Source organism: Ceratotherium simum, chromosome 6, assembly GCF_057802395.1.
Source record: "Ceratotherium simum simum isolate JZ-2026a chromosome 6, ASM5780239v1, whole genome shotgun sequence".
NCBI lineage: Eukaryota > Metazoa > Chordata > Mammalia > Perissodactyla > Rhinocerotidae > Ceratotherium > Ceratotherium simum.
Genome location: NC_141905.1, coordinates 58303907 through 58318310, shown reverse-complemented (window position 1 = coordinate 58318310; position 14404 = coordinate 58303907). Strand labels below are relative to the sequence as shown.

At 43.4% G+C, this 14404-nt stretch overlaps 1 protein-coding gene across 3 annotated transcripts in view; it reads left to right on the top strand.

Annotated features, from left to right (window-relative positions):
• Nucleotides 1-1597: 1597 nt before the first annotated feature.
• Nucleotides 1598-14404, top strand: part of ARHGAP19 (Rho GTPase activating protein 19) — a 63115-nt gene continuing 50308 nt past the window's right edge. For all 3 annotated transcript variants that reach the window (XM_087432364.1, XM_087432361.1, XM_004427899.3), the window contains exon 1: nucleotides 1598-1668. In XM_087432364.1, the coding sequence (XP_087288490.1) occupies nucleotides 1613-1668 (56 nt within the window). In that variant the 5' untranslated portion in view covers nucleotides 1598-1612. The remainder of the gene's footprint in view (nucleotides 1669-14404) is intronic.

The window sequence follows — 14404 nt, the reverse complement described above, 5'->3', positions numbered from 1 at the left end:
CCACGGGGCCGGCCCTAAAATGTGATTTTATTTTGACACTTTTATCAAACTTTTTTTTTTTTTTTTTAAAGATTTTATTTATTTTATTTTTTCCCCCCAAAGCCCCAGTGGATAGTTGTATGTCGTAGCTGCACATCCTTCTAGTTGCTGTATGCGGGACTCGGCCTCAGGATGAACGGAGAAGTGGTGCCTCGATGCGCACCCGGGATCCGAACCCGGGCCACCAGCATCGCAGCGCGCGCACTTAACCACCAAGCCACAGGGCCGGCCCTTATCAAACTTTTAATATGAATTCATCCATTAAAATAATCTATTACAATATGTGATTCAATTTTTGATTTGGATAATATAGTCTGAGGACTTGTTTATTCATTTGTTCAAAAAATATTTATTGAAAGGCTATTACATGTCAGATGCCATCGGGAGCAAAATAGATATAGTCTCTGCCCACATGTGGCAGGAAGTCTAGTTGGGAACCCCCACATGAAACAAATGGTCCCACTAACAACTATATGATTATTATACGTTATGATAAGAGCTCTGAAGGAAGAGTACAGAGTGGTATGTGAAAGTTCAGTGAGGGAAGTGATTTATACGGTTGGGCCATGGAAGGCATCTGAACCAATGACATTTAAGCTGAGATCTGAAAGATGATAAAGTGAAAAACGGGCCAGTCAGAAAAAGCAACACGTGCAAAGGCTCTGAGGCAGGGAAGAGTTTGTTGAGAAATGGAAACACGTGGGTAGAGCTTAGTGAAAGAGAAAGACAGTGCTGGGAGAACCTCAGATGAAAGTATATCAGAAAGAACAACAGAACAAATATCCCTAGAAAAATCTGGCATAGAACAACAATACAGAACAAAAGTTAATGCTTGAAGTTTACAACGTTCTCTCATCTGTTGCCTCAGTTGATCTTCACCAGAAGTCCGTGAGGCAGGGAGGGCAAGCATAATTATGATTATTTCTACCGTTGAGGAATAAAGCTCAGCCAGGGCCCAAGTTATGCAGCTTTTGGTTCCGTGATTCAGACCAGAGAGGAAAACTGTGTGTTCTCCCGGAGGCCGGAAGGGAGCGGGTGGAAGGAAGCAGAAGTGACCCAGCGCTGTGCTGTGTGGCTGTCTGAAGGAAGCCGGCTAATGTCAACGACAGTTCAGAGTAAGGACTTCTTGGTTGCCGCTCTGTACCTACTCTTCTAGGTATCTCTCTGTGTCAAGACAGAAGACGAATCTTGCATTTTAGAGAGTGACTCTTCACGTCACTTTCAAATTCAACACATCTGTAATTCTGAGATTCACACATCAGGACAAAATTTGAGCTTAGGCTGGGGGTTTCTGACGTGAACCTAAAAGAAGGTGGAATCCGAACGGTTAATGTACAACTCCCTCCCACTTTTGGGAAACTGCAACGCCCCCCACCTTTTCTTTTCCGCCAGGGCTGGGGGCACCAATGACGGTTAATTATTTGAATAGACCAATAATATCATGAAAGTGTGCGGGTTGAGGAGGGGCGGTCAAGTTACCCAATCGCATGGAAGAACGGGAAACATCTCAGCCAATCCAAAGGTGTGGGGGCGGGGCCTGAAGTGGGGCGGTGAAAGAAGTTTGCTGACTAAGATGGCGACTGAGGCGCAGAGTGAAGGGGAGGTGCCAGCCCGCGAGTCCGGCCGGAGGTGAGCCGAGTTCTCGGTCCAGCTGCCTAGGAAACGAGGCCGAGGGCTAGTCATACTGAGGCCTTTCTCTCGGGTCACGGTGACTCAGCGGGGCTGGGCTTTGCTTTTTCCTTCGCAGCCTGCCAGGGCTGAGGCGCGTGGTCCGCCGGGGCGCTGGGCTCCGCTCGGTCCAGCGGATGGCCGTGGGAGGTCAGTCCGCGGCGTTGGCGGCAAACCGGTCACTTGGTGGTGGCAGCGCTGCTTGCCTTTGTGCTGAGACTCATCTTGGTGGTGAGGAAATGCGAGCCCAGAGCTGTTAAGCGAATTCCCCAACGTCACACAGCTGGGAGAGCACGCTGTCAGGACCTTTTAATTGGCCCCGGGGCAGCTTCTGTGGTTAAGTCGGAGCAAGGATTTGAGCGTCAGTTAGAAATGGCTTTGAGTCCTTGGGCCAATTTTTTTAAAAGAATTATTTTTGTGTGGTAAGAACAGTTAACATGACATCTACCCTCTTAGCAAGCTTTTAAGTGTGCGATGTCGTGTAGGTACAGTGTTGTACAGCACATCTCAAGAGCGTATCTTGCTTCACTGAAACTTGATGCCTGTTAATTAGTAACTCCCCGTCCCCCCTACCCCCAGCCCTTGGGGACCACCATTCCTCTCTTTAGTTATACGAGTTTGACTATTTTAGATACCGCATGTAAGTGGAATCATGCAGCATTTGTCTTGCTGTAACTGGCTTATTTCGCTCAGCATAATGTCCTCAAGGTTCATCCATGATGTAGCATTTGCCAGAATTTCCTTCCTTTTTAAGGCTGAATAGTATTCCTTTCAGTGTATGTACCGTCTTTGGCTTATCCCTCACCTGCCCAGGGACATTTAGGTTGTTTCCACCTCTTGGCTTTTGTTAATCGTGCCTCACTGAAGAACGTGGGAGTGCTAGTATCTCTTCGAGATCCTGATTTCAATACTTTTAGATAAACCCCCAGAAGTGGGATTGCTGGACCGTATGGTAGTTCTAGGTTTAATTTTTGGAGGAACCTCCATACTGTTTTCCGTAGCAGGTGCACCCTTTTGTATTCCCACCAGCAGTGTGCAAGGGTTGCAGTTTCTCCACATCCTCACCCACACTTGTCTTTTGTTTTTTTGATAATAGCCACCCTCACAGGTATGAGGTGACATCTCACTGTGATCGGGAGCAAGGCAAGGATGTCTGCTCTTGCCACTTTGTTCAACACAGTGCTGGAAGTCCTGGCCAGAGCAATCGGGCAAGAGAAAGACATAAAAGGCAGCTAAATAGGAAAGGAAGAAGTAGGATTGTCCCTGTTTGCAGACATGATCTTTTTTTTTTTAAAAATATTTATTGTGTGTGTGTGTGTGTGTGTGTGTGTGGTGTGGTGTGAGGAAGATCAGCCCTGAGCTGCCAATCCTCCTCATTTTGCAAAGGAAGACCGGCCCTGGGCTAACATCCATGCCCATCTTCTTCCACTTTGTATGGGACGCCGCCACAGCATGGCCTGACAAGGGGTGCGTCGGTGCGCGCCCGGGATCTGAACGTGTGCCGCCAGCAGCGGAGCGCGCGCACTTAACCACTATGCCTTGGGGCCGGCCCCTGCAGATATGATCTTATACATAGAAAATGCTAAGGACTCTAACAAAAATACTCTTAGAACTAATAAACAAATTTAGCAAAGTTGCAGGATACAAAATCAACAAAAATCAGGTGCATTTTTGTACACTAACAGTGAACTATCTGAAAAGAAAATTAGGAAAACAATCCCGTTTACAATAGCACCAAAAAGAATAAAATACTTGGGCCAATTTTTAAACCTCTCTCAGCTTCAGTTTCTCCGTCTGTAAATGGACATGATGATGTCTATTCCAGAGAATGTCAGGAGTAAATTGGACAATGCTTTTAAAGCTCTTAACATTGAGCCTAGCAGATGATAACCACTCAAGACATGGTAGATTTTCTTTTTCCTGGTAGAAGAACTAAAGAACAGATCAGAGGGATCTGCAGTTTAGGAAATCATTACTTCATTTCTGCAGACCGTTCTCTCCTAAGCAGGCATACCAAAATTTAGCATTTCCCAGAAAGAATTTTCAGGTGGTCTTGCCCCAGTCTTGAGACATAGTTATCTTAATTGATTCCATATCTATATTAGAATTCAGTAGAGCGAGCTTATTTACATTAGCTCAGTGTAAACCAGTAAAACACTTCTGTTTGATGTCTCTTGGTGCCGTTTGTACTCACTAGGAGATTCCAGGTCTTGGGAAGCTGGGTTTATGAGTGGACACCAGACTCCTTCCCTAGCTGGGATGGGTGTGGTTGAACGTGTTATTTAATATTTTATAGGGAAAAGTTTTCCACTCTTGGAGCTGCCTATAAATGGTTGACCATTTTTGCCCAGAAACTGTAGAGGCGATGGATAACTTTGATTAGATCATCCTCATCCTGCTCTCAAATCTTGAATTGTGATGAAAACTTGAAATGAAAATACTATTCTGTAGCAAGAGTAGTCTGAATTCCTTTAAAGGATGTTGCCAATTGAATTTAAATTTTGGGTGATAGTATTAGTTACAGGATCAACACGTATTCACGGAATCTTGTCTGAACCTGAAACTGTTTTATCAGTTCTATACTGTAACAGAGCCGTGGGTTTCTGTAAGTCTTTTTTTTTTTTTTAAAGATTTTATTTATTTATGTTTTCCCCCAAAGCCCCAGTAGATAGTTGCATGTCATAGCTGCACATCCCCCCAGTTGCTGTATGTGGGACTTGGCCCCAGGATGGACGGAGAAGTGGTGCCTCGGTGCGCGCCCGGGATCCGAACCCGGGCCACCAGCATCGGAGCGCGCGCACCTAACCACCAAGCCACGGGGCCGGCCTCTGTAAGTCTTTTTGAGGGCAGGACACGTGTGTGTTTTTAGTATTACATATTCCCAACACTTAGCTTCATGTAGGTGGTTAGTAATGAATGAATGCCTTTGTCATTTCTAAGACATACAGCATTACCTTGTGGTGATAAATACCATACAAATACTTTTTTTGCCCTGCAGATATTAACCTTTCTAATGTTCTGTTGGTGGTGTGGCCCCTTGTATTCTATAAAGAAGAGGAAAGAATTGTCTGATTGGCACAGATCAATACATACTTACGAGTTGAACGGAGAAGACGTGATCATCTGTTTAGAACTGTCTAGCTTTTTCTTCATCGTTATTTTAAGCCTGCTCCTAATAATTAGAAATTCTTTACATTATTTTAATCGAAGAATTTAATGAGGGCTGGCCCCGTGGCTTAGCGGTTAAGTTTGTGCGCTCCGATACTGGCGGCCCAGGTTCGGAACCCCGGGCGCGCACTGACACACCGCTTCTCCGGTCATGCTGAGGCCACGTCCCACATACAGCAACTAGAAGGATGTGCACCTGTGACATACAACTATCTACTGGGGCTTTGGGGAAAAAAAAGGAGGAGGATTAGCATGGATGTTAGCTCAGGGCTGATCTTCCTCACAAAACAAAACAAAACAAAACGAATTGAATGAGAAAAAATTGCTCTGCCTGGAAGGAATTCTCAGGTTATGTTTTGACCTGTTCATGGTAAACACCCCCTCCCCTCTATTTCTGGCCTTTATAAGGTAGAATGATGCTTTAAAATTTAACTCACTTCCCCTGTTATACCTTCAGGTTACCCTTAAGTGGACAATTCTAAAGGGGAATCCATCAATATAAGCTATCCACTCTACCAAAAGTAGTATAAAATAATAGAGACTCTCAAGAGAGAAAAAAACTAATGCAGGAAAGGAAATATAGCCACCTCCCCACATAATTGGCAGGAGGGAAGTACAGCTCAGTACTTTTTGAATTGGAAAGAGACATAAAAAGAAGGTGCTATTATTAGATGCAGAGGGGAAATTGATGACAGAGTCATGGACTTTTTAACCTCAATATTCACTGGAAAAAAAGAAACCTGCTGTGAACCAGAAAAAGCAAACACGAACAGAAGGGGGTGGAGGGAAGCAGAGCAAGTTGTGGTAGTGATAGCGCTTGTTAAAAGCTGGTGACAGTTAATACGCCAGCAGTGTCCAAGTTGTGGGGCCCAAGCCTGCTCCTGGAACTTAGGAACAGCAGGAAGCTTAGGAACAAACTGCAGGATGCTTACATCCCATTTTGGAAATGTTTTTGGAGGATAAGGAAGGTGCCTGAAGATGGGGAAAGGGCCCTGTATCCTGCTGATTTACATACACCTTAGAGTATGGAATATTGGTGACTAAACACATGACTTCCTGAAGCCTTTTTTGTTATATTATTCTTTCTTTAATAAGACAGCAGTGTGGCCCTTCAAGAAAAGTGATAGATGGAAACTTTATTGATCTTAGGAAGACTGGTCTGTTCTTACATGCACAAGTGGGAAAACATGGTTTAAATATCTGAATCCAGTTTTGTATTTGTGCTGTCAAATTCTTTCTTTTTTTTTTTTTTTGTGAGGAAGATCAGCCCCGAGCTAACATCCATGCTAATCCTCCTCTTTTTGCTGAGGAAGACCGGCTCTGAGCAAACATCTATTGCCAATCCTCCTCCTTTTGTTTCCCCAAAGCCCCAGTAGATAGTTGTATGTCATAGTTGCACATCCTTCTAGTTGCTGTATGTGGGAGGCGGCCTCAGCATGGCCGGAGAAGTGGTGTGTCCGTGCGCGCCTGGGATCCGAACCCAGGCCGCCGCTAGCAGAGCGTGCGCACTTAACCGATAAGCCACGGGGCCGGCCCCTGTCAAATTCTTTCTGAAGAGTGATGAGTAGATGCTTCAAAGGTCTTTCTTGAATCTGAATTTTTTTTTTTTTTTTTTTTTTTTTTTTTTGTGAGGAGGACCAGCCCTGAGCTAACATCCAATGCCAATCCTCCTCTTTTTTGCTGAGGAAGACTGGCCCTGGGCTAACATCCATGCCCATCTTCCTCTACTTTATATGGGACGCCGCCACAGCATGGCCTAACAAGCGGTGCGTGGGTGCGCACCCGGGATCCGAACCGGCGAACCCCGGGCCGCCGCAGCAGAACGTGCGCACTTAACCGCCTGCGCCACCGGGCTGGCCCCATGAATCTGAATTTTTTTATTTTACATTTCTACCAATTATCTGGCTTAGAGAGTTTGATCATTATATTTGTAGATAAGTCCAGTCTTGGTGGAAGGAGGGGGGAAGAAGAAAATAGAATTTTAACATTAATCTGCATAAACTGGTAAGTGGCCTACCTTTCTTTGCCTCTAACCTTTGGTTGTAAAGGAAGTTGCTGGTTGGTGTGTGGAAGGTCCTCAGAGACTGGCAGTTTTTCTTTGTTGTTATTGCAAGTCCAGGAATTTTTTTATCCATTAGGTGGGTTTGGGGAAACGGACTCCATTCAGGCTCACAAGAAGCCAACTGATAAATGCAAGTTTGGTAATTTGCATACATACCAGGTATGTAGGTCAGGTTGCCCCATTTTATCCTTGGGAGAGACACGTTACGGTTTAGATTATTGCTTTGTTTGTTTGTTTCTTTTTTGCAGGGGAAGAGTCACCCTAAGCAAACATCTGTTTCCAGTCTTCCTCCTTCATAGTTGTGTGTAGTTGTAAATTCTTCTAGTTCTTCTATATGAGCTGCTGCCACAGCATGGCTATAGATGAGTGGTGTGGTTACACACTTGGGAACTGAACTCAGGCCACCGAAGTGGAGTGTGCTGAACTTTAACCACTTTAATCAGGGCTGGCTCGGTCTTTTTTTTTTTAATCAGCGCTTATCAGCACTTTCTTCCTCAAGATACCCTCTGGTTACCTTGAGTGAACCCTCTTTTTAGAAATTTTTTATTTATTTTATTTTTTCCCCCCAAAGCCCCAGTAGATAGCTGTATGTCATAGCTGCACATCCTTCTAGTTGCTGTATGTGGGACTCAGCCTCAGGATGGACGGAGAAGTGGTGCCTCGATACGCACCCGGGATCCGAACCCGGGCCACCAGCATTGCAGTGCGCGCACTTAACCACCAAGCCACAGGGCCGGCCCTTGAGTGAACCCTCTTAACTACACGTTTATTAACCATCTTTTAAGATGAGTTGTTTCTAGAAATGCCAGAGCCTATCTGTTTTGTGCTGATGTTTTGCTAGTTTTACCTGATCTATCAGGGTTCACTAGGACACAGAAACTATAAAGTAATTTGAACAAAGAATGTTTAATATAAAGAGTTATAAACTATAAAGGAGTTTGAAGTAACAAGGTATGGGCCAGTAAGAAGTAAAGAGATCTTTAAAGAATATACAAATAGCGGATACTAGAATCAGCTATACAGTGTTTATGTATATCAAATAATCACGTACACTTAAAATATCTGATAATTTTATTTGCCAATTATGCCTTGATAAAGCTGGAAAAAAAAAAAAAAAGAATCCACTATAATCCGTAGGGGTGAGATAGAATGTGTAAGGAAGAGAGGTCCCCTAGGGCAGAGATCCAGACCTTGGTGGAGAAGGCATGGCTATGGCTCACTGGATGGCAGAGAAGTGGCTGTGGTGGAACCTGTTGGAAATTCACCTTATGGAACCTACTAGAAATCCACCCCTTAGGGTACTGGAGAAGGCTGTTCCTAGGGAGGTGTCTTGGGGCAAAGCTACTGGCTTGTGGGTGCCGCTGATTGCCGTATACTGCAGGAGTCTATCATTGGAGAAGCTGCCCTTGCTGCTGGAGCTGGGTGTCGGAGAAGCTGTGCACACTGCCCGAACTTGCCTAGAGGAGCACCCTGGGACCAGAACGGGAAAGGCGCTTCCTCTGCAGTACCTCTCCAGTGTTCTTTGTTAATAATGCTGTGCTGGGGGCCTGCCCGGTGGCGCAAGCGGTTAAGTGCGCGTGCTCCGCTGTGGCTGCCCGGGGTTCACCGGCCTGGATCCCGGGCGTGCACCGACCCACCGCTTGGCAAGCCGTGCTGTGGCGGCATCCCATATAAAGTGGAGGAAGATGGGCACGGATGTTAGCCCAGGGCCAGTCTTCCTCAGAAAAAAAAGGGGAGGATGGGCAGATGTTAGCACAGGGTTGATCTTCCTCACCAAAAAAAAAAAAAAAAAAAAAAAATGCTGTGCTGGCTGGAAAAGGAAACATATTTAAAGGCTTCGGCTCCATTTTTGCAGTGTAGGCAAGGATGGGTGAGAGGCAGTAAATTGATAACTGGCACATGCAGAGAATCATCTTATCTCCAAGTGCTGTGCTTCCCTTGCTAAATCTATGCAGCACTTCCCTTTTTTTTTTTAAATTTTATTTATTTATTTTTTCCCCCAAAGCCCCAGTAGATAGTTGTATGTCATAGCTGCACATCCTTCTAGTTACTGTATGTGGGACTTGGCCTCAGCATGGCCAGAGAAGCAGTGCGTCTGTGCGCACCCGGGATCCAAACCTGAGGCGCCAGCAGTGGAGCTCTCGCACTTAACCGCTAAGCCACGGGGTGGGACCCTATGCAGCACTTCCTAAATCTATTCTGTAGAAAAGAATCAGGGGCCCGCCCCGTGGCTTAGCGGTTGAGTGCTCGCGCTCTGATCCTGGCGGCCCAGGCCCGGGAACCCGGGTGCGCACCGACGCACCGCTTCTCGGGCCATGCTGACGCCGCATCCCACAGACAGCAACTAGAAGGATGTGCAACTGTGACATACAACTATCTACCGGGGCTTTGGGGAAAAAAAGGAGGAGGATTGGCAATAGATGTTAGCTCAGAGCCAGTCTTCCTCAGCAAAAAGAGGAGGATTAGCATGGATGTTAGCTCAGGGCTGATCTTCCTCACACACACAAAAAAAATAAAAAGGAAAAGTATGAGGTGGTGTGTAGGATCTGAATGAATGAAGAGGGGTAGAAACAAATCAGAGAGTACAAGAAGGTGATTGGTGGTTAAATTTGCACTGACACACTTATTTGTGTGTAAGCTTGTAAAAGTCTGTATGCATTCCAAATGGAATGACAGTTTCCTGGAATGAAGACCCTGAAGCAATTATAAGTATTATATAAAATATAGTATAAGTATTAGTATTATATAAATAAGTATAAATAAGTATAAGTGTTATATAAAAATATATTTAACTTAATAACTATTGTTTATCTGTATTTTATTTTTTTGAGACATTCTTTTTTTTTTTTTATAATTTTTATTTATTTATTTTTTCCTCCAAAGCCCCAGTAGATAGTTGTATGTCATAGTTGCACATCCTTCTAGTTGCTGTATGTGGGACGTGGCCTCAGCATGGCCGGAGAAGCGGTGCGTCGGTGCGCGCCCGGGATCCGAACCCGGGCCGCCAGCAGCAGAGCTCGTGCACTTAACCGCTAAGCCACGGGGCCGGCCCTTTTGAGACATTCTGATGTTTAAGGTATATAGTATTACCTTATTGATCTTTGCAGTTTCAAACTTGCCAAGATCCCAGAGGGTATGTTGTTGATTGATACTTTTCCCTCAATTCAAGCAGTATGTGTCTTTGAGCAAGCTGCTTTCACATTTCTCTATCTTTTTACATGGGGCTACTGGTATGTAGTTATATGAGCTTTTAGAAAATTGTGTTTGTAATGATCTTGAAATATATATATTTTAAAAAGAGTAATTACATTTCTGCCAAGGTTTAATATACAGTAATTTTTTTTTTGGTCTTGTTTTAGGCCTGGGTATTGCAAATGAATCTTTTGAAAAAGGGTAGTTTTTTTTTTTTGTGAGAAAGATCAGCCCTAAGCTAACATCCATGCTAATCCTCCTCTTTTTGCTGAGGAAGACTGGCTCTGAGCTAACATCTATTGCCAATCCTCCTTGTTTTTTTTCCCCCAAAGCCCCAGTAGATAGTTGTATGTCATAGTTGCACGTCATAGTTGCACATCCTTCTAGTTGCTGTATGTGGGACGCGGCCTCAGCATGGCCAGAGAAGCGGTGCATCGGTGCGCGCCTGGGATCCAAACCCGGCCGCCAGTAGCGGTGCGTGTGCACTTAACCGCTGAGCCATGGGGCCGGCCCCAAAAAAAAGGGTAGTTTTTAGTTATACTTATCAGTTAGAGTAATACCCTCTTATCCTGAATTTAGATTCAATAGCAGCATCGGTTATTTGGTATAACACAGCATTAAGCTTGGAAGTTTTATTTTTTTTAAAGAACCTTTGAATAATGTGACACAATGAAAACAGCTGAAATGAGTTGAGCTGAAGCAGCAAAGGTGCATCCTGTGTGCTGTCATTAGTGCATTTGGCTGAACAGAAGTTCACATTTGTAAGAAAAACCAAGACTGGCTTATGAAAAACTAAGAAGCATGGGAAAATGGTATCGAACGGAGAAGCATGAGAGATAAGACAAAAATTAAAAGAAGGAAAATATGGAGAAGAGAGGGTGACTTTCTAGTAGAGGCTGCCCGCCACAGCCACAGGGGCAGGCTTTGGAGGCAGTGGTGATAATGAGCCCAGCAAGAAGTGATCTCAGAGAACAGAGACTTCCCAAGAAGGAAGTAGGGAGGCAGAATACTCAAGATGATCGCTCTGTCCTCTGAAGGTGAAAGTAGGGAAAGGAGGGCTCAGATTCATGCTAGAAGCAGACAGTTTTACACATTTATATTTGTTAGGATTCTTTCAGTTATATGTGGCAGAAACTTAAACTTGCTTAAGCAAAAAGACATGTTATTGATTGCCTTGAGAAACTGGAAGGTCCAGGGATAGATCAAACACAGCTTAATCTGTATTGAAAATCTCAAATCTCAAACAGCGTCACTAGGCATCTGCCTTTCCCTCTCTTAGATCTGATTTCCTCTGTATTTGCTTTGTCAGAAGGCAGCTTCTTCACAAAAGGTGGCAGTGATGGACTACCAGCAGCTTCAGTCCTACATTCCACACATTTAGCCATTTTAGCATCTAGCAAGAATCTTGGATTGAGTCTTTTTGTCCTGGTTTGACTTGTGGGCCTTTGCCTGAAGCAATGGGGATAGAATGTTTTGATTAGTTAATCCTGGGTCATGTTCTCACACTCGGTACCCAGGGAGTAGGGTTAACCCACCAAACCACATAGATTAAAAGATGGGGAGAGGTTATTGTCCAAAGAAAAATAGGGGTGCTATTACCAAAGGAAGGGGGAAAATTGATGTTAGGTAGCACAAACAACAGGTGTCCACTGTACTATCTCTGTAACTCCCCTGTACACCCTCCTTTGTTTAAAGTTATGTTTTGAAAACGGCTTGCCACTAATGGGTAGAGAAAGCATTTTATGATTCTTAAAAAACCAACCAAACAAAAAAAGCCCCTTATTTGTTTATTTTTTTTTTTGTGAGGAGGACTAGCCCTGAGCTAACATCCGATGCCAATCCTCCCCCTTTTTCTTGAGGAAGAGTGGCTCTGAGTTAACATCCGTGCCCATCTTCTACTTTATATGGGACGCCACCACAGCATGGCTTAACAAGTGGTGTGTTGGTGCCCGGGGTCCGAACCTGCGAACCCTGGGCCGCTGAAGTGGAGCTCGTGCACTTAACCCCTTGTGCCACCGGGCTGGCCCAAAAAAGCCCCTTATTTAAGAACTACTTATCTTTTTCTTTTCCCGCTGTCCAAACCCTGCTCATCTTTAAGACCTACCGCGAATCTCAACTCTTGTATAAGGGTGAAAGTTTCTTTTCTACTTCTGACTTCTTAGAGCTTTTATTGTCTGCACATTTGCATTTGGTGGTTAATGATTTTGTACGATCTTTTTTTTTTTTTTTTTTTTTTTTTTAAGATTTTATTTATTTTATTTTTCCCCCCAAAGCCCCAGTGGATAGTTGTATGTTGTAGCTGCACATCCTTCTAGTTGCTGTATGCGGGACTCGGCCTCAGGATGAACGGAGAAGTGGTGCCCCGATGCACACCCGGGATCCGAACCCGGGCCACCAGCATCGCAGCGCGCGCACTTAACCACCAAGCCACAGGGCCGGCCCTGTACGATCTTTTATTATGGTCTTTAGCTACTACTTAAAAATCTTGTAGGAAAACCATGTTCTTTTCTGTAATTAAGTATAAAACTATAGGGATGCAGTGGGGAAGAAAAGAATGATTTTGTCAGATACTCACAGGTTTTGTGATCTGCCTTATAAATAATTATTCAAATATAGAGTGGGTTAGAGACAGTACATTTTATAATGGGAAATGTGTTAGTATCAAATTCATGCTTTAGCACTGTGTGAAGCCATAGCTTTTAAGATAATCAGATGAAAACATAATAAATAACAGTATTAGTTACCAAATTAAATCCAGGTGATTGTCAAGCTGAGCTATTAGCTGAAAGCTAGACACCAATTTTTTGTTATTGCAAGAATGAAACAGTTACAACCACAGAAAAATTCAGTTTCCTGCCAGCTGTTTAGTTATGCTGTAGTATTAACTCTTGAGCTTTTGAAAAAGTAATACATAATTAAAATATTGTTTATATTCATAAGTATGAAAATGAGATGCTTCCTTTAAAGGCATATAGATCAGTTTCAAATAAATTTAATTAACTTTGGGCTTTGTTTCTTATGCTTACTGACTAGAGTGTATTACATAGCATAAAACTGATTTCTTGGGACTCAGTAAGATTACAAAAATATGATAATGATCTGAGCCAATCTATAACAGATAAACTTTCCCCCAATTTAATAGAAAATGTTGTCCCGCATACCCTATAAAGCTACATCCACCTCAAAAATGTTCCTCATTGTATGACCCCAATTTTTTTTTCTTTTTGTTTTTCACCATAGGAAATTAAAACGATTTGATTGATCTTTGTCCAAGTTTCTGAAATGTGTTATAATAAAGAAATAAAACATTGTTTGACATACTTTAAAATAATGTCATCTGATTAGAGATAAAGGTGTCTCAGGGGCTGGCCCGGTGGCACAGTGGTTAAGTGCACGTGCTCCGCTTTGGTGGCCTGGGGTTCGCAGGTTCGGACCCTGGGCGCACACTGATGCACCACTTGTCAAGCCATGCTGTGGCAGCGTCCCATGTAAAGTAGAGGAAGATGGGCATGGATGTTAGCCCAGGGCCAATCTTCCTCAGCAAAAAAGAGGAGGATTGGCGTCGGATGTTAGCTCAGGGCTGATCTTCCTCACACACACACAAAAATAAGGTGTCTCAGCTGGGTTCTATCAGTATCAATAAAAAGAGAAATTCATGAATGAAATGTAGAAATCACATGGTTCTTAATGTTAAATTTGTAATTGTATGCCCCTATAATGACAGCCACTTTTGCTATATGTGTTTTAGTTATACTGTTGGGGAGGGGGGAACCTCCCGAATTTAGAAACTCTAACTAAAGAATGACATTGGGATTGTATAATGAAAAAGTTCTTCACTTGTTTTATTTTCATGCTGAACAGAATTACAAAAATAAAATGAAGTAAGTAATAACAATCGAAAATAAAGAAAAACTCAGCAAATAACAGGAAACTAAGAATTAGGGGAAGATCAGAAACCAAGAAAGTGTACAGCACTATTATTGAGTACCATTTTACTTGGCATTATCATCACATACTTTCTGCTATCCCAGAAAGTCCTTTATACTTGAATCAGAGATCACTGCGTGCACTATAAGCAGCCCTTTGAAGTATGGCTAGCTTTTGTATTCTTAAGTCTATTTATTAGTTTTCTGAATTTTGGAATCCCTACAATCTCTCCATTGGTTGCAATGATAGTTTCTTCGCTCAAGTAACGAGGTCTACTTTATTTTTTTTCTTTTGTTAAGGTCTTTTTGTGGCAGCTGTCCTTGTTACCAAGCTCTTGCAATCAGTTAG